The 27,084-nt window shown below is 41.2% G+C and overlaps 1 protein-coding gene across 2 annotated transcripts; it reads right to left on the bottom strand.

Moving 5' to 3' along the window:
* Positions 1-622: 622 nt before the first annotated feature.
* LOC113016070 (uncharacterized) lies at positions 623-25,372 on the bottom strand. Of its 2 annotated transcripts, none has more exons than XM_026158581.1 (14): positions 25,235-25,372; positions 20,726-21,595; positions 15,336-15,630; positions 14,018-14,137; positions 13,489-13,656; positions 11,005-11,186; positions 10,085-10,341; positions 9,847-9,983; positions 9,550-9,671; positions 4,559-4,676; positions 4,095-4,412; positions 3,744-3,936; positions 2,970-3,366; positions 623-2,205 (listed from the first exon to the last, which is right to left on the bottom strand). In XM_026158581.1, the coding sequence occupies exons 2-14, from the start codon at positions 21,392-21,394 to the stop codon at positions 1,336-1,338; spliced, it is 3,846 nt and encodes a 1,281-aa protein (XP_026014366.1). In that variant the 5' UTR covers positions 21,395-21,595; positions 25,235-25,372; the 3' UTR covers positions 623-1,335. The 2 variants fall into 2 exon arrangements, with proteins under 2 accessions (XP_026014366.1, XP_026014368.1); XM_026158583.1 differs by having other exon boundaries at positions 4,104-4,412.
* Between the last annotated feature and the right edge of the window lie 1,712 nt (positions 25,373-27,084).

Genomic DNA, 27,084 nt, shown 5'->3' with positions numbered 1-27,084 from the left:
TTCTGCATTTCATTGTCTTGCCTCTTTTTTTTTCCTTGTCAGAAAGCCAAAGGTTTTCTGTCAAATTTAATTCGAGAAGCAATCCAATCTTATTAAAACTGAGGCTGATTAAGACCTAAATTCCCACTACAGAGGAAGCCAGGACAGGGGAAAAACTGAAGAAAGTAAAAATTGCTTTACGATGTTATAGAAAATAATGTTATTTTAATAACTCATTCTGATACCCCCTGAATAATAAATTAGGTTTGAAATAGCTATAGAAATGAGTCATTGTCAGAATGACAAACTGCCTGAATAACATTACCAAATCTCAAAGTAAATGATTATTTTTCTGTTGCCTGTGTTCTGGGCTCATCACAAGAACAATGGCTGTGTGTACTGTGTCGCATAATGGCTTTTGCCTAATTTTGTCTCTTTAAAAGGTGGGAGATAAATAAGCCTCTGGAGATAATTCTAGACGGCCAAACACAATGGTGAATTATAAATAATCTTGCGTGGGAGAAATTACGGGGAATTGTATAGTGTAAGCTCGTGTCTGCAACAGTTTAACTGAAAATCAGTCCTTTGCATTTCCCGTGAGGCGATTCCAGTAAATATCCAGCAATAATCACTGAAGTCGAGGTTGATGTTTATCTACATATGAACATTTTTTACTGTACTTTCACAACAACACACAAGTCTGACAGTGACAGTCTAATTATTTCTAATTGTGAGCAAATTGCATAGTGAGCAGGTTTTACTATAATGGTGACTACTTGCAGGAGTCTCTCTGCAGAGCTACATGATACAACTCGACTCATTGGAGAGGCTCTGTAAACATGCGGCAGTGTGTGTCACGGCATGTTTAAAATTCTCGTGTTTTAAAATTCTCCAATTCCAACCAAATGCTTATAAATTTCAGGGATTATCTAGAGCGTGTGCCCCTATTAAACGATCAATATTAAATGTCACAATTCTAGTCAATATTTGATGAGGCCTATTTTCTAACAATGCAGCTTTCAGGGCTTAGAATCAATATTTTACATAAAAGTAAATTTTTCATAATGTTAGCTTTGAAAGCCCAAGTGCATTATTAATATCAGTTACAAGAGAAGTGTGAAAAGTGACAGGTTCCATATGCATTTGCTAAAATTCAGTGGAGGTGAAAACTATATGCTGTGCACTGATTGCGCCACAAATCTTCACTGTACTGTCAGCCTCCTGGATCCCTCCTGGCAGGGGGCAAACAACAAGACGATCTCTGTCAGAGGCTGTGTATTTTGCCACCCCTGCTGTGTTTAAAATCCATCACTGCCAACATAGTTCTCTTCTCTGAAACTTTTCTTTTATTGGAGTCTAGAAATCCCATCTCTGTAGTTTAGCTCCTTTGTCCTCACTTTGTTTATGAGTCTCACTGAGAGTGGTCTCTGCTGTCTTGCCTCGCTCTGGCGCTGGCGTTTCTCCTTCTCCTTCCTTTTCCCTCTTCCTCTCTCGGATAATCTCCACCAGCCTCTGAAACTTCTGGTTTAGCTCCTCTATCCCTCCCACCACACTCCCCTCATCCTTTTCTCCATCGCTCTCCAGCGAACTCAGCGACTCGGCCCTTGAATCACGGCCCTCAAACTCGTAAGTCTGCAGTGAGTCATATGGTGGCTGTGACAGGTCAAAGGTGACCTGGTCCAGACGAATATTCAAGAGCTCCTCCATCCTGAGAGGCTGCGGGTTGGTCGTTTCTGTTCTCGCCGGCTCCGCCCCACTTGCCCAGCCTCTGCTGTTGCCAAACATCCCCTCAGGTAAGGGCAAAGACTGTGGGGTCAAATCCTTTCCCTGGAGTCCACACATGTTCAGTAGCTGCACTCCCGCTGGGTGCAGCCCACTGCTGTTAGTCCCATTCATACACGTCCCTCGGCTGTTTGGGTTCAGCGAGCCCACAATGCTGTATGTGTCTCCTTTCAGGTACACAGGAGTGTTTACAGAGCTCATTTGACTGCTGTTTGAATAATTTTGCTCGGAAATGGAGGGAATAGAAGAATCAGTATCAATGTCATCTACGGTGCAGCTCGTGGCTCCAGTGCTGATTTGAGTCTGGGATGACCCCGGTCGCCCCTCTTGTTGGTTTGATGAGAAGCTGGTGTGACTTTGGCATGAAGACTCATTTGGGTCACAGTAGGTCGAATTTGCAACAATGCTGGTGATCGGTGTCGACTCTGGTTCTGTTGATTTTGTCTGGAAAAACAAGGAGATGATTTAAAAAGACACGAAGAGAGAAACGTATGGAATCAAAGGAGTGACTTTTTCAACTTTCTTCCAGTAAACACCACTAAATATTTAATTCTGGACTTGAAACACCCCTGAATTGATTGTTCTGACATCAGTTCATCTATGTGCAGTATGTGGTTTTGAGACGTTTGATCTGAGCAGTATCTTGAAAGACTGGTTGCGTGACTCTAAAAACTTTAAAAATGTTAGTTTCCAAAGGTTTTACTTATTTTTATTTTGAACAGGCTGTGCAGTCTCAGACTCGCACGCCAAAAATAAGGTCTTTCTGATATAATCATAAAGGGACACTTAAACATCACATAATCATTCACTGATTCACAGTTTAAAATAATTCTTAAATGTATCCACTAGTCTTTTACTGGGCCCTCAGATTACCCACTCTTTTAAACTCTTTAGCCAGTTTTCTTCTGATTGGCTACCCTTTGCAAACAGAATATCAACATATTAGGGCATTCTCTTTCTCTGCTATCATACAAAGTCAAGAACAGATAAAATTGTCTAAAACTGAGCATTAGATCAGTTTAAAGCATCAGCCTTATAATGTTTATATTTAATATGAGCGTCACACAGCAGAATGGGTCCCCTACAAGTGTATAATTTCACAGTTAGCTATTAACTTTCATTTAAGTTGGTAATCCCTTATTTGAATCCATATAACTGTTACAACCATTGTTAAATTTCATGTTTTTTTTTCAGCACTCTTGTCTGACCTTAGCTGGGTCCTGATTCTCCTTTGTGCCAGCTGCGATTGCTTCACTGCCTTCATTTCGCTCTGTAATTTTGCTTTTCACCATGCCTTCTGCTTCGAAACTACTGGTGCTCATCTCAGGAGAGTGCAGCACAGGCTCAAAGGTGTTCTGGTTCTGGATGATGAGGGAATTGCTGAAATGACCTCTGGTGAGCCCGTGGGTCAGCTGAGTTAGCTGCAGACCTGCCTCCAGTGGCCCGGCTGGATAATCTCTGAGAACAGGCAGCGTGTGGAGGCCGTAGCAGAAGCGCCCGTAGAGCGGAGCGGAGCCCGGACGTTGTTGAGAGTCCAGGCCTGGGCATGGGTGACGACTCCAGCTGTACGTCCTGGCCCTTGGCAGATTTTGCTGGGTGTACCATCTGCACCAAGAGATAAATGTCAGAGAAGCACACAGTCAAAGACACACACACACACACACACACACACACACACACACACACACACACACACACACACACACACACACACACACACACACACACTCGTTTTCATATCTTAGTAAGGACATCTAATTGAAGAAATGCTTTCCTTAGCCGCTTACCCTGACCCTAACCATCAAAAATGAACGCCTAACCCTAAAACTAAACATAACCAAACTGTAGCTTAAGACATCCTCACAAAGATGTCTAAACATGTACACCCCCCCCCCCCCCCCCCCCCCACACACACACACACACACACACACACTTCCTACAAGCCAGGATAAACTTTTATTTTATTTCTGGGATCAGCTCACATGGTTCGGTTGTTGTGCATGTGCTGTATTCTGTGCATGCTCTGCAGCGCTGTAATGTCAAAAGCTGCAGTATCTGCTTCCCCTCCCCCCTCATCGTCATACGATATGATGTTCTCCCTGACATCATCCTCCTCGAAGGTTGAGTGGGAGTCTCGTTTCTGATGGCGCAATGACAGCGAGAGTGCACACACCACTAACGGGCAAAAAAAAAAAAAAAAAAAAAAAGAGACACATGACCATATACTCTTTGGACATTACAGAAGCAACCTGACACAACTGCTCAACGTCTTTAAAAAAAGTGACAAACAACACACAATGTTTAAAGTAGTTCAGAGACTTCAGAGAACTGACCAACCGTACCCAGAAGAGTTGTGACACAGGCCAGCATGGCCAGTAATGTCACCAAACTGAATATAAGAGACGGAGAGGCGGACGGCACGGGAAGACAAACCATGTGTCTCTCCCATCTCCTGTCCCTCTGTCTGCCCCTGTCCTCAGTCTGCATGCCCCCCCGCAAACAGGGACAAATAGTCACGGTGACTGTGCCAGTGTTGGTTAGACCCGAGGCCCCGTCGCGCAGCACGACTGGCACGTAAAGGGTGAGTAAAGATGAGGAGAAGCCAGGCAGGGGCTCTAAGGCTGTCTGCAGCACCAGGCTGGCTGTCACACCTGATAAAGTGGCAGAAAAAAATTAAAAAAAACAAAACACACACACATCATACACGGTCACTGCACAACAAACATGCACCACTTTTGGCTGGTGTCAGTTTTCTGGGTTTTGCATGGAAAATAAAAATAGGGCCAATGTTTTCAACCTCCGCTTTCTCTGATGGAGAGGTTGAGGGCAGAGCTGGACTCTGGAGGGATGCTGAAGTGAACCAAAGCGTCCTGTCCTCCTTGATCTCTGTCGATGGCTCGTAAAACCTGAACCACCTGAAGAAATCACAGATGAAAATTCATTGTTTTAATAATACAAAGGAGGTTAGAATTCTCTAAGAAGAAACAAAATAAATCAAAGGATGATTAAAGGTTGAAAAAGCATTTCTGTCTTTCACAAAAACATCTAAATTTGTTCAAATGAAACAATCAAATAAAAATTTCTTATTCAAACGTGTACTTCTAGTTTTATAAGTTTTCTTGTTTTCATTATTGCAGCAAAAACCATTCAATTTAGATTCTGAAATTACCTCCACAGATGTTTTTATTGTTTATAGTGTTTGTCTGACACAGGGGGTTTACAGGAATTAACGATGCGTATGATCCAACATTACTGTTTTTAATTTTAGTGCTGTTCGTTAATGTTCACTGTATAGTGCTGTATTGAATTATCATATTAAATCTCTCTATTATTTTTACATCCCTGATTTTATTTGCAGGCAGTGCTACAGGAGTTAGCAGCGTCAAACTGTAACCCGAAGGCTCTGGATCAAACGTGCTCCTGTGTGTGTTTTCTCTACACACATGTCAGGATAACTGGTGACTGTGGAACTCATGGAACATGAGTCTGACTCTAGTCCAGCCTCTACAACCTCCGGATGCACATTTTCCCCCTGTTTGCACTTTTACATAGAAACTTTCTCACACTTAAATGGTAGCGGGGAATAAAGCTCTCCATCTGAATTGCCATTTCATATCTGCACTCTGTGCATGTTCTGAAAAGTTCTTCATGCTTTATCTTTCAGTTGCAATGAACTGTGTAAAATTTACACATTTTACACATTTTACACAGAAAAGAAAAGAAAAATCTGAATGCAATGATTTGCAAACCTCACAAACTCCCAGTTTATTCACAAAAAACGTAAAAACGTATAAAATGTTTAAAAAAACAACAAATGGTAAATGGCCTGCATTTGTATAGCGCTTTTCTAGTCCATAGGACCCCAAAGCGCTTTACACTACATTCAGTCATCCACCCATTCACACACACATTCACACACTGGCGATAGCAAGCTACATTGTAGCCACAGCTGCCCTGGGGCGCACTGACAGAGGCGAGCCTGCCGGACACTGGCGCCACCGGGCCCTCTGACCACCACCAGTAGGCAAACACGGGGTTAGTATCTTGCCCAAGGATATTTGGCATGCAGCCAGGATGCAGCCTGGGATCGAACCACCGACCTTCTGATTAGTGGCTGACCTGCTCTGCCACCTGAGCTACAGCCAACAAGAACGCAAAAACAAAAAGAAAGCATTTTAAGAAGAAAAAAGACAATTTTGAATTTTACAGCAGCATAAAATGTTTACCACTGTGTAGCATCCCCTCTTCTAGCAACAGTCTGTAAACGTCTGGGAAATGAGGAGACGAGCTGCTGGACTTTGCTGATAGAGGATTTTAGCTGCTCAACAGTCCTGGGTTTTCTTTTGTTTCATGATGCAAAAAATATTTTCAGTTGGCAAAAGATCTGGACTGCAGGCAGCCCAGTTCAACACCCAGATTCTTCCACTACAAAGCCATGCTGCTCTGCATGCAATATATGATTTAGCATTTTCTTTCTGGCATCTTTTTCTGGTCTTTTTTTGAGGCCTTCCCTGAAAAAGACGTCATCTGAATTTGAGCAGATGTTGCTCTAAAACCATCATCAGCATCAATGGTGTCTTTCCAGATGTGCAAGCTGCACTTGCATACCATCAGAGACTCAGGCCTTTGAAATGAGCATTGGTAACAGGCAGGTTGGTCTCTTTCCTTTTTAGTTACAACGTAATTTTTATTTAGAAAAAAATAGAAATTTGTTAATTTGTTTGGAGAACTTTAGCTAAATCAGTGAAACAGAATAGACACATATGTATATTAAAGAGTGATGGCCGTGATCTGATTGTGGTATAAATTGCTGAAGGTACACATTACAGTTTCCTGGTTCTATGAAGGAGTATTTGGTGCCTCACTGTGTTACCCTCTGATGTACTGGCTACTTGTCCAGGGCACGCTCAACATCTTGCCCAAAGTCAGCAGAGATAGGCTTCAACTGCCCTGCAACCCCAATTGGATTAGAAAATGAATGGATGGATGAGTGATTTTATTTAGCCTATTGTTTTAAATGTGCGCTTCATCCATGAAAAGCACTTTATAAGATTGTTTTGTAACTGCCCAATAAATCAGGTTTATTATTTGTCTTATTATAAAAGCAACCAGCCAGGCAAACACGAGGGAGGCCTTTAATTATGAAGCAGTCACGGGAAACAAAAACTGACCGCTCATTTATTTCTTATAACAGCGAATCAGTTTAAAAAATGTTCAGAATTAAATTAGATCAGAGCTGCAATTGTTACTGACTGACCTTTGTTTATTAAAACACACTGCTGCACTAGCTGTCAAATCAACCAACCAAGAATTACAGCTTTAAAGTCGCACTAATGCTTTGCTTTTTCAAGTTTCCTAATTCCGTGCAACAGAATTAGCATGAAGGTCCACTTTGAAGGAATACCAGTCATCCATATTAAAATTAGGAATCGGTTATTATAATATTTGGAAATGCACTCAGCTACTCGAACGTTTGAGGGTGAGTTTCATCTGAGCTTGTCTTTTTTAATCACAGTGATTTTACTCGTACATAATATTTAATTAGCTTCCTGTTAAATTTCACATTTACTTTACAAAAGCTCCTCTTCCAAACAACCTCCTGGATAATCAGGCCCCATCATAGCTTAAATACTTAATAGTACCATATTATCCTAATAAAGCGCTTTACTCTCAGACTGGAAGCTTAATTGTTGCTTTTTGAATTTCTAAAATTAGAATGGGATGCAGAGCAATCAGCTACCAGAAATGTTCCCGTGGAACCAGCTCCCAGTTTGGAGTCAGACACTCTCTATACTTTTAAGATTTAAACACTCCTTTTTGATATAGCTTATCTCTTAGCTATGCTGCTACAGGTTCAGGCTGCTGGGGGATTTCCCATGATGCACTGACCACTCCTACACTTCCCTCTTTTCAATCCTGATTTGTAACTTCTTTTTCTCTTCAGATAGTTTTTGTTTTGTCTTGTCTGTTGTTTATGCTCTCTCTATGTTATCCTTGTCTCCCATCTTCTTCCCCCTAACTTCGGGATGCCTTTGGTTTTCTCACTAGTTCTTTCTCTGACACTGTTAGGAATCTGGGTGTCTTATTTGACAGCTCATTTACATTTGATAAACAAGTGTCTGCTGTTGTCAGATCCAGTTTTTACCAGCTTCGCCTTATTTCTAAGGCCAGGCACTATATCCCGTATAAAGACCTTGAAAAGCTCATCCACGCCTTTGTAACGTCAAGGCTAGATTACTGTAATTCACTTTATTGTGGTCTCCACTCTTCCCTTTTACATAGATTACAGACAGTTCAGAATGCTGCAGCACGCATTCTAACTAAAACCAAGAAGTTTGCCCACATTACTCCTGTCCTTGCTGATCTGCACTGGTTGCCTGTCAAATATCGTATTCAATTAAAAATTTTGTTGTTTACTTTTAAAATTACCAATAACACTGCACCAAGCTATCTTAAGGAACTTTTAAACCCATATGCTCCTGCTAGGGCTTTAAGGTCATCCTCACAGTTACTGCTGGTTCAGCCCAGATCTCGACTGAAATCTAGAGGTGATCGATCGTTTGCTCTAGTTGCACCGGAGCTGTGGAACAATCTCCCGATTGGCATCCGGGCGTCTGATTCTATTCATTCTTTTAAATCACAGCTAAAAACATATCTTTTTAAACTTGCCTTTTCTACCAGTTAAATGCTGGCTTGCTTGCAGTGACCTATTGACCTATTGTATTAAATTCTCTGCTATCTTTCCATTATTGGTGTCTTTTATCATGGTGGTACAGTCTTACCTTGCTATAACCTATGTGCTGCAGTTTACTCTTATTGGTGGCTTTTATCTGTGAACATAATTCGTTACCTTTATGTATTTGATGTTAATGTGTGAACTGTTTTATTTTTTATTGTTTTATGTAAAGCACTTTGGTATGCCCAAGGCTTTTAAATGTGCTCTATAAATAAAGATTGTTGTTGTTGTTGTTGTTAACACCCCCAGCTGGTCTCAGCACACCACAGCCCCTTTACTGACCCTGGTTCTGCTGGAGATCCCTGTTAAAAGAATGTTCTTCCTTTCCGTGTCACCGACTGCTGCTCATAGACCATCCCCGTGATATTGTAAGGTACTTTACCTTTCTACATAGAGAACCTTGAAGACTGTTGTGAATGTGTGCTATCTAAACACTGATAAGATATGTTGTAAATGACGATCATAATTAGTGGAATAATTCATCATACTAATAATAATGTCATTGCAATCGCAAAGTTCCACTGTCAGCAACCATCAAAGGCATATTTTGTTGCCTAATGCAAGCCTATCATGTTTAAAGGCTAATTGATTATGCTAGCATTTCTTAGAACAAAATCCCCTGAGGAGTCCAGAGACAGGCTGGTTCTCCACACACTGGACTAGCCAAAATCTACTTCTTTCCAGCTGTGCAACCATGATCAGCACATGATGGTTGCTGAAAAATGGGCCTCTGCACGCCTACAGAGATGCGCCGTGAAAAATCCTAAAGGATTTATGATGAATTATTTCATTAATCCTGAATTTAATTTACAATATCTCTAATCACTTTTTGTTCTATTGGATTTAAAAAGACAAATGTGCTTTGCTTTCTAAGGGATCCCAAACATCTGAGAGGTAAAAGGTGATCTGGTCTCTACTTCTGTAAGTGGGACAGAAAGTTGCTCAGGCTTTGAAAAACAATCACTTGCGGGAGTTTGAGACAGAATGAACAAAAACAAGAGCACAGTCTGAAGTTAAATGAAATAACAGGCAAAAACAAAACAAGAACGGACCTGACCGGGGGCACTGGAGTCACATACTGACGTTGTGTACTGCCTGTCCAACTCCGGCGCATTGTCATTCTGGTCTAGTGTCTCTATGGCAACCACAACCCTTGACACAAGATTTGGGTTGTCTAAAAAAAAAAGAAAAAAACAAGAGACTGACACTAATGTTAAAAAATTTGCACAGACTTTCTATCATTTTTACTACACACTTTGTATTCCCTACTGCAGGCAGCGCTTTCAGTGAAAGATTACTTTGGTGAGCTCTGCTGCTCTGAGCGCCCGAGGGCAGAAGGTCTGACATACCCCTCTGTGTGGCGATGACAGTGATATTATGCCACTGCTCCTGCTCACGGTCCAGCTCCATCACAGTGTTGATAAAGCCAGTGTCAGAGGCGATGCGGAACAGAGCCTCGGGGTCTGACTGGGGATCGATGGAGTACCTGAGATAAAGTAATAGGCACCATCAAGAATAGGAAGGGCAAAGAGAGCCCTGAGTGAGCGAGCAGGTGACTAAATGAGAGAGTGTCGGTGTGATAATTACCTAATGTTGGTGCTTTGTCCTGTATCTGGGTCCACGGCGTAGACCCGACCGACAGAGCAGACAGGGGGGCAGTTCTCAGAAACATCCAGATGGTACAGAGCCTGGGAGAATCGCGGTGGCTCATCAGCATTAAGGACCATGACCCGGACTGTTGCCTGGTCCTTAAAGGGACCTTTTCTTATGTATCGGGGATCCACTATAGGGTTTGTAACTTCCACTGAGAAAGTATACGAATTACGTGTTTCATAATCCAGGATCTGTTGAACAAAGAATAAAGCAGTTACTCTTTATTCAAGAGCTCTCATATATGGTTAAAATATGGATCTGCTGTTTATTACTGCCCACATGCAAAACCTCATTATTCATTTATCTCTGAGTGTAATATACGACTTCCATTTTAGACTTTCATTTTTTATCTGGCTTTCATACATTTCTTGGAAATTAATCATCATCCTCTTGTCTTACTACATTCTTTGCAACCTCTTAATCTAAGATTCCAAAGTGCAATAATTATGTTTGAATGTCCAACGCTTTTAAAACGCTTAAAAGTAAAAAGACAACTTCACACTGGCTGCTTTTAACACTTCAAGTGAGCTACAGTTGATTACTCGTTCACTGTTACTCATTAATTGCTCATAGCAGAGCCCGGGGAGTCTGAACCTATCAGCAACAGTGGGAGTTTGAGTGGGGTGCTGAAGTGTTTATCTGCTTATAACAAATTAATTTGCAAATACCTGACCAAAGCACATTTTTTAATCACCGCAAATGTTGCAAATTGGAGATGTTTTTCTCATTATGTGGCTATTTAAGCATAAACACCTACATACGGCTTCAAATAGTAAGCTATTATGAAAATTGGTATAGGCAATAAAGTAAAGCTGCTTTGCACACCTCTGCTGCAGCTGCGTCCAGCCACTCACCTTGTTCAGCACAATGACAGCCTCTTTATTTCTTCCAGTTACGTTGAATATTTCAGCCTCCTCAGTGTCCAGGATGGTAAACTCCAGCTGTGCATTTTCTCCCAAATCAGGATCAGTGGCAGTGAGACGGCCCACCTCCACACCTGGAGCCGCCAGCTCTGATACAGAGAAGGACCACGCACCTGCAGGGAGGAAAACAGAGAGTTTAACAGTTTCAGTGCTGCAACTGAATGCTGATGACGATGGCTCAATTTGATATCAAAGCATGCACTTCTACACACATTTCACGACCAGATTTAAAGGTGCGCTGACATTATTTTCAGAAAGTATAAGTACCGGCTGCTGTAATCAATGAACGGATCCAGATTGCCTACTTATGCAATTCCAGAGTAAGAACTGGGCCACGACAGTCATAGTTCTCAGTGGAAAAATGAATTTCAAGACTCAACTAAAGCTCGTATCACATCCAATAAGGTGAATATCTTCAAAGCGACTGGAAATTTAGTGTGGAATTTTCTCTTTGAGGCAATCTACATTTTCACCTTGCTGAGCCGAGCTGTAGAAAAGGTGACACAGGAGAAACTTTACACCAAAGTGCCTGTACTTCTACTCAAACAAAAATATGAAACTATCCTGAGTTCCCTTCTTTAGTACAGGCTAGTCCAGGCTAATTTAAAAATAGAATTAAAAAACAATGAAAAACACACAATCAGTACGAGGAGCTTTGTTCCACAGCTTTTGGGGCTAAACAAGTGAATGCATCATCCCCTTTTAACAGTAACAGTTAATGAGTCTCTGATCTTAAAGGTTCAGGGGGTTCTGGGTGACATAAGGTATTAGGAGTATTATGTAGCATGTAGTAATTTCAAAGTAATCAGTAAAATCTGAAATCAGAATCTGTAGTGAATCAGAACCAGAGTAATTTTGGACCTCAAGTGTTTGTGCTGTGTTTTGTACAAACTGTAGATTGATGTGTTCCCCATTTTAAAAACCATTCAAGTATCGGAAATATGTCAACGCAGCTAGCACGGTCTTTTGCTATCAACGCTGATACGGACGTTCAAATTAGGCTCGGCAATTTAGACATTTTCTCTTTTCTGACCGATTTTTAAAAATGGTTCGAATGACTTCATTAGGCAAAAACTTTAAACATTTGATGACTCAAACTACTCGAATGCAAAGTTTATTTCCTATCTAAAGAATATCTTAGATCTTTGAACTGATGCACAATTAAGAACCATCCCAGAGCCATCAGTAACATTTTACTGACTGACATTTTTAAACTACAACACAATTGATACTGAAAGCAGTTTAACAGCCCCGGTGCTACACTTGTCTAATAAATCCCATCAGTAATGAAGACAGTAAAAAGACTCTAAAGCCTCAAATTCACTGAGAGTTATTTCCCACTTTGCTATGAATGAGCTGTATTTATTAAAAAGAGAATTACAGAGTTAATTTGTTTTTCTGTTATGTTTAGTTAGGATTAGAGCGCGTCTCTTTAGCAGGCATGAAAGCAGGCACAGCGATCTGAGGCAGGTCTCTTTTACTTGGTGACTTGCACATATCTCGTAATGCTGCGTGGCACATTTAGGGAAATGCTTTCGTTTTAATCAAAGCAGATCTACCTTGCTGATTGTTAATCATTCAATTCCTCCGCATAATGACGAAGATTTAAATATTCCACTCTTGCATTCAAAAACTAAATGAGCCATTTGCGTAAACTGTGGCATTATTGTCAAACTGAAAATAACGACTTGCAGTAAGGGGGGAAAAGATGTAGTCAGATATCAGTAAATAAATAACAGGCTGCTGACATTTGGAAATATTAAATAGCTTCTATAAAACATTGTATTGCAGAACAATTTATCAACGTGAGGAGAAGGGGCTTTAAACATTAAGATGAATAGCGGTAAGCATAGACAGTCTGCGAGATGAAGAAGACGAAAAAGCCAGCAAAGATGAAGTAGTATACGGGGAAAATGCAGTATGTGTCTCAAAGTGTTAGACACATTCTGCAGTGATTTTACTGTCTATTGAAGCAGAAAGCACTGAACTTTAAGATGAAATATTAATATCATGGAACAGGGAAAAGCTTGGATAAGAAAAGTGGACATGATCTTTCACTCTTCTACGTCAAGCCAGAATCCATTTAAACCTCAGGGACCAAATGGGAGTGTTTATATCAACGTTAATAGTAGTCTTGGCAAAGGTTATGTGATTACAATTGATGCTAAAAACAATGATTAGGAAGAGTGCACAAAACAGAGAGGAGTGGACTGACAAGCTATTTAGCTCGTTTAGGACTTTAGGTCTTATCTTGAATCTGTCAAAGTGACTTGGACCCAGAGGAGGCTAAAATATCAAACTGCTGTCACAAATGCCACGACAAGATGTTTCATCCTTAGATATCTCACACACACACTTACATCCTAGAGCGACAGATATTGAAAGTAGCCAACAGTTAAATGTTGATCTGCTTACTCCTTCTAAAGTGAGGGGGATTGTCGTTGACATCGCTCAGCCTCACTGTGACGGTCGTAGTTCCCGATAATCCACCAAGATGGCCCCCCATGTCTTTGGCCTGGAGGACGACCAGATACTCATCCTGAGTCTCTCTGTCCATGTCAGGTACCGCCGTCCGCAAAATGCCTGGTGGAGAGAGGAGAGCAGGACATGCAGCAACAAAATCAAAACAGCAACAGATTTCACAGTGACACCGCGCCTCTTTGAATTACCATCAGCGCGAGTCAGATGCACATATTTTAGAATTAGGAAGCTGCACGCATGTAACTTCAGGCCACTTCTGTTTTTGAATAGATCACAGAAGATGCAGGAACACGCAAATGTTCTTATCCATACTGGACATAAGGTGGAAAGGGATACGGCGCACAATATATACAGTGAGAGCAGTGCCAGGATTAGCTATGTGTATTGTAAACATCAGCAGAAGAGTCAGGTTATGAAACAGCTTTTAAAAAGGTTGAGCCGCACTTTGGAAGATATCACAGACCTGTCTGAGGGTCCACAGAGAAAAAGTCCTGGCCGTGAGTAATGGCATACACCAGCCGAGCGCTGTTTCCATATGTTGGATCATCAGCATCTCTGGCTGTGACCTGGATTATTGACGTGCCTGTAGAAGAGGGGAAGCATGATACAGATGACAGGTCAATGGACTCTTGCATATTAAGAACGTTAAAACAGGTGGCTGCTTAATGAGCCATGTAGCAGGAATACTTCACCCAAAAACTGAGCAAATATAACAAATATAATCCAACTCTCTGCTGTCTCACAACACACACAAACACACAAACACACACACGCACGCACGCACGCACGCACGCACGCACGCACGCACACACACACACACACACACACACACACACACACACACACACACACACACAAAGTTCCAAAATACATATGCTGTTTGAATAAATACAGATACATTCCCAGTTACAATATTGCTCAATTTCTCTTCTTGAAATGGTGCCAGTAGAAGTGCATTCAGCCACATCCACATTTTGGCAAAAACACGATTGTTTGCAGAGTACTCAGAGAATGAATAGACAGCTGGCGAGGTGATCGAGAAGCAGAAATATTTTTCAAGTATTCATTCTTTCTAGCCTTGATAGCAGGAAGCATAATCTGTATATAAAAGATGGACTGACAAGTCAAATATCCAAATATCTACTTTGAGCATTTTTAAAAAGTTCAAATTTTATAACAGTTTGTGAATGTGGATAATTCATAAAGGTATGAGTAATGGGCAGTGTGTTTCCAACAACAGGATAGCATTAGCTTTTCAACTAAAGGTGCAAAAAAGAATCCTATAACATAGCAACTGTTGATATTTTGGCCAGCTAAGCTGTGCTAAGCAAGCTTATTGTTTTATATGACTTTGTAGCTAACTAGACATTGGATGCTAACTTAATTCCTCTAAAATTGTAAAATTCGATTGTAATGTTAGCCAGCTACAGGCAATTTTCCTTTTAAGCCATTGGCTGGGCTAGCTTTGGTGTTGTGTGATATATTTTTTGGTCAGATCCATATAACTCATTATGTTATTACATTGACTGATATAATTTCCCACAGTTGACTAACAGGTAACAGATAACTTCCGCAAAAGTCTTTCACAGATGCAAAAATTACAATTGCGTTTCTCGACACCTGTTAGTGATGTCTGAGATTTTCCCCTGGCTACAGAGTGAAAAAGACTGTGTCTGTTTTGTTTTTCAGAACAAAGCCTTTGTTGGGTAAAACACTGCTAACATTTGATCACCTCTCAGGAGATTTTGTGTGGTTGCACTGCAATGTTGTTTGCTGCATACCTATGTTGGCCATCTCCGGCACCATGGCAACATAAGGTTCATTGGGGAAGACAGGTGGGTTGTCGTTGATGTCCTGAACTCTGATGATGAACTCAGAGGACGGCTCCAGGGCTCGGCCGGTCTCACGGTCTGTAGCAGTCGCGACGAGACGATACTCATCTTTCTCCTCTCGGTCCAGAGACTTGGTGACATGTATGTTGCCCGTCTTGCTGTCGATCACAAACACAGAGCCCACTCCCTCTCCCTCCAACATGTATTTAGTGCTTCCGTCTCCTTTGTCCATATCCGTGTGCAGCTGGAAAAACAAATACGTACAGACTAAATGGCTGTAACACCTTCATGCAACATTACCTACAGATGCTGATGCAGGTATCACTCTTTAACACTTGCATTTGTTTAGCAGATACCACAAACCTGACTATGTGAAATGAGTGATTTATGCTAAGGCAGGATGGGCTCACTGAATCTAAAATGAATGGCACCAGGTGTGGAAGATACATATGGGACGGGGATGAGTACTGATGCATACAGCTAATTAACTCAATGGACCAAGCATGCCATCGGGGGTTTGTTGAGGGCAAATCCACATCAGTGTGGACAGTGGCGCTGCAAATGTCATATATGTATGCTCACAGATGCATTCTGCTAACTCAAGCACTATCCATCTGTAAATCTTTCTGTCTCTTCTATCCATCTGTCTCTTTCCTCCCCTTCTTGTAAATCCATCTGCCTGACTTGCCTTTACCTTATAAACCACTTCGTTTTCCAGTCCTTGTTTTTCTCCATTTTCATCAACTTACCTCGCTTACTCAGAATGCCCATCTGCTCGCAATTCTCCTTCTTTCTCGCTCTCTCCCTCTGTCTGGCTGTTTTGCTCCGTGGTGCAGAATAGTGGTTTGGTATTTAATGGCAGCGAGGATATTAGTGTGAGCTTGATAGGTAAAAGGCCAAACACACAAAAATAGAAAGCTAAAGAGATTACTCAGCCTTCATCACACTGAGCTTTCTGACCGAGAACCTTCACATTTCTCTATCCTCAAGGCCCATCTGCACATGTTCATAATCCACAAGGCTTATTCACAATCTTTGCAGTGGACCTTAGATACTCATGAGAGCCTTGACTTTCAATTGAAGCTGCAACATTGTCTGTTTACAAATGTGCAGAGCAATTGCACACGATTGTTGCCAGGCTTATTCATTTTGTGGCACAAAAAATTGTATGTGCAACACAAAAATAGACAAGTTTAATTGCCTACATAATGATTAACATAGAGTCATTTGTGTGGTTAAGACAGCTGCCCACCTTAAAGTGAGAACATGTGATGGAAAATATTGCACATAAATGCATTTAAAGTGCAGATTTGCACACTATTGTCTGCCCCACAGCACAGCATTCAAGCAGAGATCAAGGAAAAATATAAGATTAGTGTATATTGTGTGTGTATATGTGATGTGCATGTGTTGGAAGGATGAAGTTGGGATTATACATACTCACGATAGCATACCCTACAAATTGCTAGATAAGGGATTCAGGTTTTTTTTTATTCATCTCTTACCCACCCCCTTCTCCCTCCTTTCTTCTTTAAAGCTAGCTTTGATTTTGATCCCACACTTCACCACGAGAGACATCTTTGTCAGAGTCTGTGCCCACCTCGCTCCCCTGCCCCCCCTTGCTTCCCACTTTCTATCCAGACCTCCTCTCCTCACTGTCTAATTGCTGGCTCAGTCCTGCTGCGCTTCAGTCAGCATGGAAAAACACTCTCACTGTGGGGAAGAAATTTATCCACCCCGTACAAGCAAAGCAAGAAAAAGAGGGAACTGTCTCTTCCAATCCCTTTGTCACTTTCTCTCTCACTCTGTAATCTCAATTTTCCCCTCCTCTCACTCATGCAGTACATACACCTCTGGGTTTATATCTGCTTCACACTGCTTTCCTTGCAAGAGAAATTCTTTCTTCTTTCGCACGGGTGGTGGCACCTGTGATTTGAACTGTTGATAGCTCACCTCAAACCTTGCACCGACAGTGGCTTTGACATGATCATCTCTCTATTTCTGGCAAACAAAATGAGCTACCTCTGAGAGAAAACACTGTGCTTCCGATATCCTCGCAATGGAAGCATGCTTTATTACATGAATATCAACATCAAGACTTTACTTGCAGAGAAATAAACAGTCCCGCGTGTCTATTGATTGCTTTAACACCCCTCCCTGACTGTACCAATAACAACCACAGTGGAAGATTAAACATTTATGAGGTGTATACCGCACTGGTAAGAATCCAATCTAGACTGTCACTATAAAGTATACTGCGAGCTACAAAGTGGTTGGCAGAATTCCCTGTTAGCGTTACAGTTGATATAATCCAACTCTGAGTATGCCGTAGCTGCCAGCAGCTGCATTAGCGTGGAGCTTCTAACTGTGAAGTGCTACAAGTAAACCCCTGGGATTGAATGGTTCAGGTGTGCAGTGGATTAAATCATCTCAGACACTCTTCATGTTGCGACACAGACAGCAGTTGAGGCTTGCTGGTGTGCTGATGGTAAAAACTCAAGTATGTGACTTGACAAGTGGGGATGGTGACGCATAAAGAGTGCGATCTGATCTGTGCCTCACTCTCAAGCATGCAATGGAACATTTTTAACATTGCAAATATGTTTTTTGTTTGTTTTGCAAGCACATGAATTGTAAATTGAGAGAAATTTTTGTAATGCTAAGAAGATAAATATACTTCATTGGGTGAACTTTGTTAGTAATTGGTTGCACCCCCTTTTACCTTTTGAACTGCGTGAATTCTATTTGGTATAGATTCAACAAGGTGCTGGAAACATTTTTCAGACACTTTTGGACCCTATTGACACGATAGCATTGGATGTCATTTGCAGCTGACTTGTCGACTGCACATCCACGATGGGAATTTTGTCACATCCCATCCTACATCTCGATTGGATTGAGATCTGATGACTGTGGAGGCCGTTTAAGTTTAAGATTATATGAGCTTGTGATGCCGTGTCTTATCCTGCTAGAAGTAACTGGGTACACGGTCAGGATATGACATCAAGGATATGACATAAAGGTCATGAATGGACATGGTCAGCAACAATACTCAGGTGGAAAACGGCTTTTAAACAATGTTCAGTTGGTACTAAGAGGCACAAAGTCTGCCAAGAAAATAGCCCCCACACCATTACACCACCACTATCAGCCCGAAGTGTGATACAAGGCAAGATGGAAATTGGGACGCAACGTTTTTCCAATCTTCTTCTTGACAACTTTGGTGAGTCGGTGTGAATTTCCTATTATTCTATATAGCAGTGGCACCTGGTGTAGTCTTTTGCTGCTGTAGCCCATCTGCTTTAAGGTTCAATGTGTGGCACATTTAAAGATGCTCTTCTGCATACATTGGTTGCAATGAGCGCTTATTTGAATTACACTTGCCCTCCTATTAGCTCAAAGCAGTCCAGCCTGTCTTCTCTGACCTACAGTCTCAACAAGACATTTGACCACGTCTACGTGTCTGAATGTACTGAATTGCTATCATATCAACCTAATAAAGTGGCAGAGGACTGTAGATTGTTCACTTTTGTTTTCTTTTTTTGGGGGGGAGGGGCTGGGTGTATTTTCTTAATATACATGGTACCAATATCGAGACATTGTTTTCCTTGTAATATCTTTGTGAATAACATGAGGCAAAATTTGCCATTTTTATAATTAATGTTTTATATGACAGATTTTCCTGCAACTGAATCGCTAGTACTTCAGTATTCATTGGTGACATGCATCCATTAAGAATTGCCAAATGTCAACATAGGCATACACGTAATTAGTTGATGGTACTGGTTATAAACTTAATTTTATACATTTCTGTCTGTACTTCATTAAGCTTGCAAGATATGTCTTTTTGAAAGCTCACTAATTTAAATTCTGAGAAATAAATGCCCAGACAATTGATGCATGTACCAACAAAGGGAGCTTTAGCCAATAGTAGTCTAACAGGCCCAACTTCTGATAAAGTGAATCTCTGAACTGGACCTCGCCACTGTTTATGGTGTTTTTAATGGATTTATATAATCAATAACATGACCTGCTGTGTGAAGTCACTCAAGAAATTTCCGAGGATACTGTAATACATTTTTGGTCCGTTACTTAGCACTAATTAAAAGATATGTGTGGGTGTGCATTGAGTCCATACATTTTATAGATGCAGCTTTGTGTAAGCTGATAACTTAGCACGCCATCTTCTCATCCAAATAACTTCTGGCTCAAAAACTCCAACATTGGCCAGCCTTACTCCTGTGATCAAAATGTGTCCAAAACCATATACGCAGTTTAACATTATCTTTTATTATTTTTAGTTTCCTGTTTTGACTAATAAGTCAGTTAGCAGTGCAATAATTCATAGGTTTTTTATATATACCAAAATCGCTGGCCAAATTTCCTGACAATCTGCTCAGGTGGAGAATTATCCGTTCGCTAAGCTCAACCAAATGTTAGTGGTTGTTTCATTTAGAAAAACAAAACATGTAATAAGAGAGGATGAAATGATAAATGATGAATAAAAGACAGACTAGAAAGAAAAAGAAGAAAATAGGTGGAGGACTGATAGCCAGCCATTGGACAAAAGCCATAAGTGGGAAAGTGATAACACACAGCAAGCATGACAGGCCATCAATTTTATGTTTAATATATTTGGCCAGTCCAAATTAATAGCTTTCAACATTGTTTTCTTTTAAACCCTTTTCTTTTATTAATAGTGGCTAGTTAAACATGTTTTTATGTCGATCTTGTTATTTCTGTACACACACACACACACACACACACACATACACACACACACACACACACATATATATATATATATATATATATATATATATATATATATATATATATATATATATATATATATAGTCTCGGGCATTTCTACTTTGTAGAGCGTAAATAATTACAGGTAGGAAAATTTTAATGAATCCCTGCTTTGTGTGTAGTATGTTTGTGTGCAGGTTTTAAGCACCGATTTGTGTGTATGAACAGTGAATGAGACTCAAACAGGAGCTTGGGGACACACAGAGCAGAGGATGAGAGAGGTAATAAATGAAGCAGAGTGGAAAGGTTGTCATTGGGAAATTATTTGGACAAAGAAAAACATGTAAATAAATGAATGCACTGCGAACAGAAAAGATTTATGTAAATACATGTATTGAGCACAGGAGAGATTTCTGTTTGCTCCAATTAAACCCTTTGCGTGGCAATAACTTATCTATAAAAATGATTGCGCTTGCAAAAATATTTGTTGGTTCTCAAAAATAAGGCGCAATTTACATTTATGTTGTAATACAGTGAGATTCAGGTGATTCGCATGTGCATGCTGACTGGTTGTGCCGACAGCTTACCCGTCCAATGAGCACAGGCTCAGGCCCTCTGTACTCCTCAATCACAAAGAACTGGTTCCAGAGCCAGCTCCTACGGCGGCGAGAGTGAGGCAGCAGGTAAGGCTCTGACTGACTATGTTCAGACTCTGTGACCCATTTAGAGAGGCCCCGTAGCCTCTCAGGCTGAACGTCACCGACACCTGTCTCCAAATAGAGTTGAGGCTGGAGAGCGTACTCCTCCTCTGAGCTTGGCACTAGACTGTGATCATTAATTACACCTTCAACCTCTCCATTAGTCAAATTGTTCCTTTTCTCACGGTTCACACTGAGTTCAGAGCTATGTTTAGGTATAAGAGGTTTGGCAGAAGAATCTGGAGGTTTAAGTCTCATGTCGATTTGCTTTCCTGCATTGCTCTTAAAGTCAGAATCATTAGGTTTGCCGTCATTTAGTTGAAAAACCACATTTGGCAGAGTTCTTGCATCACTCTCTGAAGCCTGTACATGGCTTTCCAATTCTTTGATTCCAATAAAAATTTTGTCCAGGGACTTTGGATGATGTAAAACTTGTTGCTTTTTGTCTGATATTACTTGAGAATCCGGATCCTCCTCTGAAAGGCCGACAGCCTCTGAGATGCCGTGTCTTTCCCATTTGCAGAATAAAAGAAAAAGAAGCACAACATGTGCTGCCATTGCTGAGGTTCACCGATCACTTTGTCTTGTGAAGTGGCTGACAAAGGGCTGATCAGCTGCCGGTTTTTATGATGGTTTATTTCCAGCATGCCTTCGTCCTGCCCCTGCTTCGGTTCTTCCGCCCCTCTCCCTGGTGTTTGTCTTCATTTCGGCTTCTTTACTCAAATATTCCCATGCAGTGCACATGCTGCAGAGGATCACCTGAGAGAAGACATAATTAGTGCGATCTTGACTATATTCATTATTATGAGAAACAAGTGCTTTAAGATACAGAAGTGAAAAGACACAAAAAAGTCTGCCATCACACTCATTATATGAAGACGACATTTATTTCAGGACATATTTAAAGATAAATGTTTGTTCTGCCGTTTGCTCAACAGCTTTGTTTGCTAATCTGAGCCTTCTGCCAGCTGCTGTGCAAATAACTGTGAGTTTTGAACAGAAACTATGATAATTACGTCTCATAAGAAGTTACCTGAAAAGGACAATTCGCTTTGTACCTGATACTGTTGATGATATTCCTCTCATTGGCGTTTTGTGTGATTCTGGTTATTGATCTCATTCTCAGAAAGGTAAGTGCGGTCCTAAAAAATTTCAATTAATTCAGAGCCTGAAGGTACGGCGATGAGGTGGAGCTCAGGTACTTTACTGCTCCTTGTCACACACAATTGCCTGGACAGCAGGTGATTGATGCCATCCCTAAAGATGGGCTACCCATGCTTCAGTGCCCAGTTCTGAAACAAGTTCCCCTTAAGAGATTAATTAGGCTCATAAATAATTTAATCAATGACTTGTCCTCATTTCCCTAAAGTTTAATGATCTGCTTTTTGTCAGTATTTGAGTCAGATCTCTGGCCATTGATCTTTGAAACTTGATGCAGTGCAAAGTGTCAGCAACTTAACAAGATCCAAAACTATACGACAGTGCATCCATGTCCCACATGGATCCATCGCTCTGGCTCACTTTTTCCCTGCAATGAACGTTCTGACAGCTGCTTTCACCTTTATGCATGCATGGAGGCGTGCATTATCATCTTTGCACAGCAAAATACATGAGTCATGGGTACACAGGGAGGTAGTCTTCAAACATATGTAAATAAAGTTTCCATGCCTTTCTCTTCTGAACAGATTTGGAAGCTAAAATTCTTAAAAATAATGTAGAGATTTCCCTGCATTTCATGCAAATTATCAATAATTTGGCTAGAGGACATAAAATACAGTGCACACTGGGAAGACTAAATCCCCTGGCCTCATCTGACTTAATAAATGTACAGAGCACCAAGTACTTTGATAAATTTTGAGGGAACGTGGCACAAAGTTGGCCTATAGAAATGCAGTAGGCTTTGATGGTTTCTATAATACGAACCAGAACATTTCTTAACCCCAACATTTTCTGATACGATATGCTGCATGGGCACATTAAAATTAAGCCAATGTTCTTTCTTCTCTGCAGATAGTGACCCACTTAAAGAAGTACACTTGAGAACAGAGACAATTTGAGCTTTGATCACAGGAAATATTAAGTAATTTCTGCCCTTTTTACGTCATTATTTTCCCCTCAAATGGCAATCCACCCTTAATTATTTTTGCTGCATTTTGCGCACCAAATTTATCAAGTCATCCATATGTAATGCTTCATGTTCATCATCGGCATCTGTTTGCCGGTTTCCCAAATCTATGGAAATACAAAAAGTGGCTCTTCCAAAACACTTTTGTCTTCCTCAGCTATTGTGCATTAGCATAGATTGAGCTTACGGCTTACATTTCTCTCTGCCAGCTTTGGTCCAAAACCCATGTTGCCAGCAGTACATGTCATTCACCGTTGTTTGAAGTCTTTAGAGTAAGGGTGTGTGTGTGTGTGTAAGATATGTGTGAAATGTAAGGCAAGGGATAGAGGATGAAAGCGTGAGGACGATTTGCTGTTGCTGGCTCAGAATGGAATGATGAGTGGTGACATAGCTCTAAATTGCAAATCGCTGTTTCAGTCTCACTTCACTCTGCATCGAGATGCTTCACTGCAACAAGGCTATTCCGTTTTTATTAAAAATAGCCTGTGCATGTTAGGCCTCTTACATAGGAAAAAAATGGGAGATGGGGGCATAAAGGAGGCAGAGCAGGGGAAGTGGTAGTGGAAGTACACTGGGGAGGGGGGTGAGGGGAGATGGGTGGCTTAAACATCCAGGATGTGGACAGATTCTGCTCCATTTGAACATCTCTGGCTTACCCTCCTTTTGCCATTCGTCTTAATGCCCACAGACCTCTCATCCATTCTCGCTGGCTCAGTGCACACAGGGAAATCTCTTAAGTCTATCCAAGTCAGACTGGTGAAGAGAGGCCCACTGTACTCAGCACATCAGTCACTTCATTATTGTCAAGGTTTGACACACCAGACAGCTTAAGTGAGCAAATGCCCTGTGATAAGTCAGTGTTTAGCCATGTTTTATTTGTCATGTGAAGAGGCAGTGTAATATTACCAGAGAATTTTAAATATGATAGTCAACTCCCACACTCCGTTTTATAGGGGGCGCTCTTGAGAGAGTCGAGAACTAATGGAGCCCTGTGGAGCAGTAGAAAATGTAAATCATTTTCTTGGAACAATTTTTACCATATTTTTGACAGAAGGGGTGCAGCTCCATTTTAACTTTGTTTTTGTAATCACTTTTAACTCAAGTAAAACACTTTTCTGTAAGTGTTACGCACTGCAATATGAATAATTTACAGAGAATTTCATTTAGACCAGCACAACCAGCTGCTTCTTTCATGGTTTACTCTAACCACTCGTCTATAATATAGTTATCATCTGTCAATGGCTGCCGTTAAGGCAGCGTGGCCTGTAGTAACTCCTTAACAGAAAAATCAGCAAGTATTGGGAAATTCTAGCTTTTTATCGGAAAAATCACCTTCATTATAAGAAAAACGCAAGGACATAAGCACTGTTCTGTATTTCACCTCAGAAAATTATTGATACCGTGTTAGAAAAGGCTAAAACAATAAATGGACTAGCCACGTAATTCCACTCATTTCTATTCATTGAGCACCATCTCATGAGCGCCCCCTACTGACTTGCTGCCAATTTTCGTACAGTGGGATAGATGGGAAGTGGAATGTTTCTCCCTGATCGGCTCTGATATTACATTCGCCACAACACGTGACACAGCTGCTTGGTCACGGATACACACAAACCAGTTTACATGCACGCGCACACTCACATCTGGACCGCTCACTAGCATATCTAGTAGAGATATACTAAACAGCCCGGAGCGTGACCTTGTCTTGCTGGAAGAAGCCAGAAAAATGACCTACTTGATGCATGTTAATGTGATTTACACACTTGGGCTAACTATTATAATGAATGCAACGTCCCCCAAATTCCGCTTTCGGCAACTTAACCAAGGTCCAGCAACCTCATTCATTTTTGCAAGCAAGCGTCCCCGCGCCAAAGTGCACGCGGCAGGTGAGTACGAACGGCGCGCGCACACACATAGACAAAAATTACCTACCTAGCCGGGAAATTAAGAGGGAAAGCACGGCGTCATCCGTACCATCTGTCAAAGCTTGGCGCTCAGTTCAGTCACCCAAAATAATTGTCTGCTTTTCCAGACCCTTCTCTCAGCCCACCATTATTTCACCTAAACAGCTCGCAGATATCTACTACAAACAGCTTTAAACTGACAGAGAAACAGTTGGAAACCGCCTCGACCCGGTTAAAAGCCTCCAAAAAACGCCGAGAATTTGCACGATAAAGTGGAGAGCTGAGCTGAGGCGAAGGCTGGAAACTTGTCTGTGTCAACTATTGAATTCTGAAGATTTAGAAAAAAAGTCAATTATGAGAGAAGCTTACCGTGTGTTTGCGGTTTTGCTCCGGTGGTCTTCTGGTTTAACGGGGCTGAAATGATCCAACGTGGGAAAGGATGCCGAGGTTCATCTGAGCTCAACGTGAGGTCTGTCCACTTAGCCCAGTCTCTCTCTCGCTCTCGCTCTCTACGTCTAACCCTCCCTCCCTTCCTCCGTCCCTCGCTCTCTGTATACCTCTCTCTATTTTCCCTCTCTCCATTACTTTGTAACTATCACACAACGACCATAGTCACTCTAAAAGCCTACTATTTTTGAAATAGCGGCCACTGAGTGCCACAAAGACAAACTGTTAGTCTCATAGTGGTGTACTTGGACAAAATATGTGGGTATAGATTTCGCTTGAGCATTGGCGACATCGTGTAAAGGAGCATGGGGTCCTCCCCTAGGAATTTCTTAATTTGCTTCATTCTGTTTTTTTCTGCATCATTTCTGCGTATTTATTAGTACAGTGGAAAACACGCACAAAAACAAAACATGTTTCAGGTAAACATATAGTGAAAGATCATGCAGTCGGGCTCTTAGGCATTTTGTGTTGAATTCAAATCATTCCCCGTTTTTCTCATTTAATATTATCCCTGCTGAGTCAACACAAATGTGCAGATGATTAAGTCTTCTGTCCTTCTTGCCGTTTGCAGGGAGAGTCAGAGTGCAGCAGACTGACAGTTCTGTGTGATATCAAGCTGCTTTCGTGCCTTTTTTCTTTTTGTTGGTGGAACCTGCTCAAATGTGCGTGTGACAGCACGTGTCCGTGATGAATTACTTAAATTTATGAATTCCTATTCAGTAGCTCAGATATGTTTCAGCTGGATTTCTGCTTGAGTTCATTCACTTTTTTAGGTATACCTCTTCAGTTTTGTCTTAATGCAAACATGGCAGTGCATTTGGCCATGTTGAGGTTCAAAACAAGCAGAAGAAAAGTAATTTAAATGACTTTGAAAGTGGCATGGTTGTCGGTGCCAGACTAACTCATCTAAAACTGCCGATCTGCTGGGATTTTCCCACCCAAACATCTCTAGGGTTTACAGAGAAGGGTCCAGAAAGGAGAAATTATCCAGCGAGCTGCAAGTCCCTTGGTGAAAATGCTTTATTGATGCCAAAGGGCAGAGAAGAATGGCCAGACTGCTTCGAGCTGATAAGAAGGAAACAGTAAACTTAAATAACCACTCAGGATTAGAATTTGGCGTAAACAGCATGAAAGCATGGATCCATCCTGCCTCATATCAGCGATTTTGGCTGCTGCTGGGGGTGTAATGGGGGATATTTTCTTGGCTCACTTAGTAGTGAGCGTCTTTTAAATGCCACAGCCTACCTGAGTATTGTTGTTGACCATATCCATCCCTGTTATGACCTCGGTGTACCCACTCTGTAATACCTCCTTCAAACAAGATAACGCATCTTGTCACAACGCTTAAATCATCTCAAACTGTTTTTTTGATCAGCACAATAAGTTCACTGTACATAAATAGCCTTTACAGTCGCCAGATCTCAATGCAATAAATCACCTTTAGGATTAGAGTCAATGGGAGATAAGCATCATGGATGTGCAGGTGAGAAATCTGCTGCATATACATCTCACCTATGTAACGTAGTCTATCTCAAAACCAGATGGACAGGCAGTATTATTTTGCAAAAAGGTGAAAAAAAAGGAGCTTACAACTTACTTTTTTGAGAAAAATGTACTAACATTGATTCTCCTCTTTTTCTTTCTGGCACCTTCATTGTTATCGACCTGTCTATGTGTGCATAGAGCCAGAAGAGAGAAGACATCGTACCGCTGCTGACTGAGATAAAAAAGCTGTGTATAATCATATTTCTAATCATGTCCCAGGTGTTAAA

Source organism: Astatotilapia calliptera, chromosome 23 (assembly GCF_900246225.1).
Source record: "Astatotilapia calliptera chromosome 23, fAstCal1.2, whole genome shotgun sequence".
In the NCBI taxonomy this organism is placed as follows: domain Eukaryota; kingdom Metazoa; phylum Chordata; class Actinopteri; order Cichliformes; family Cichlidae; genus Astatotilapia; species Astatotilapia calliptera.
Note: the sequence above shows the minus strand (reverse complement) of the source record. Positions and strands in the feature narration are given on the sequence as shown.

What these genes read in the sequence shown, in the direction of transcription:
- LOC113016070 (XM_026158581.1), bottom strand. Translation starts at nt 21,394, where the DNA reads ATGGCAGCACATGTTGTGCTTCTTTTTCTTTTATTCTGCAAATGGGAA. An exon ending in TCCCCCTCACTTTAGAAGGA is followed by an intron (nt 11,187 to 13,488) that starts GTAAGCAGATCA and finishes TCCTCCCTGCAG; the next exon opens with GTGCGTGGTCCTTCTCTGTA. An exon ending in AACTCTTCTGGGTACGGTTG is followed by an intron (nt 3,937 to 4,094) that starts GTCAGTTCTCTG and finishes TTTGCCCGTTAG; the next exon opens with TGGTGTGTGCACTCTCGCTG.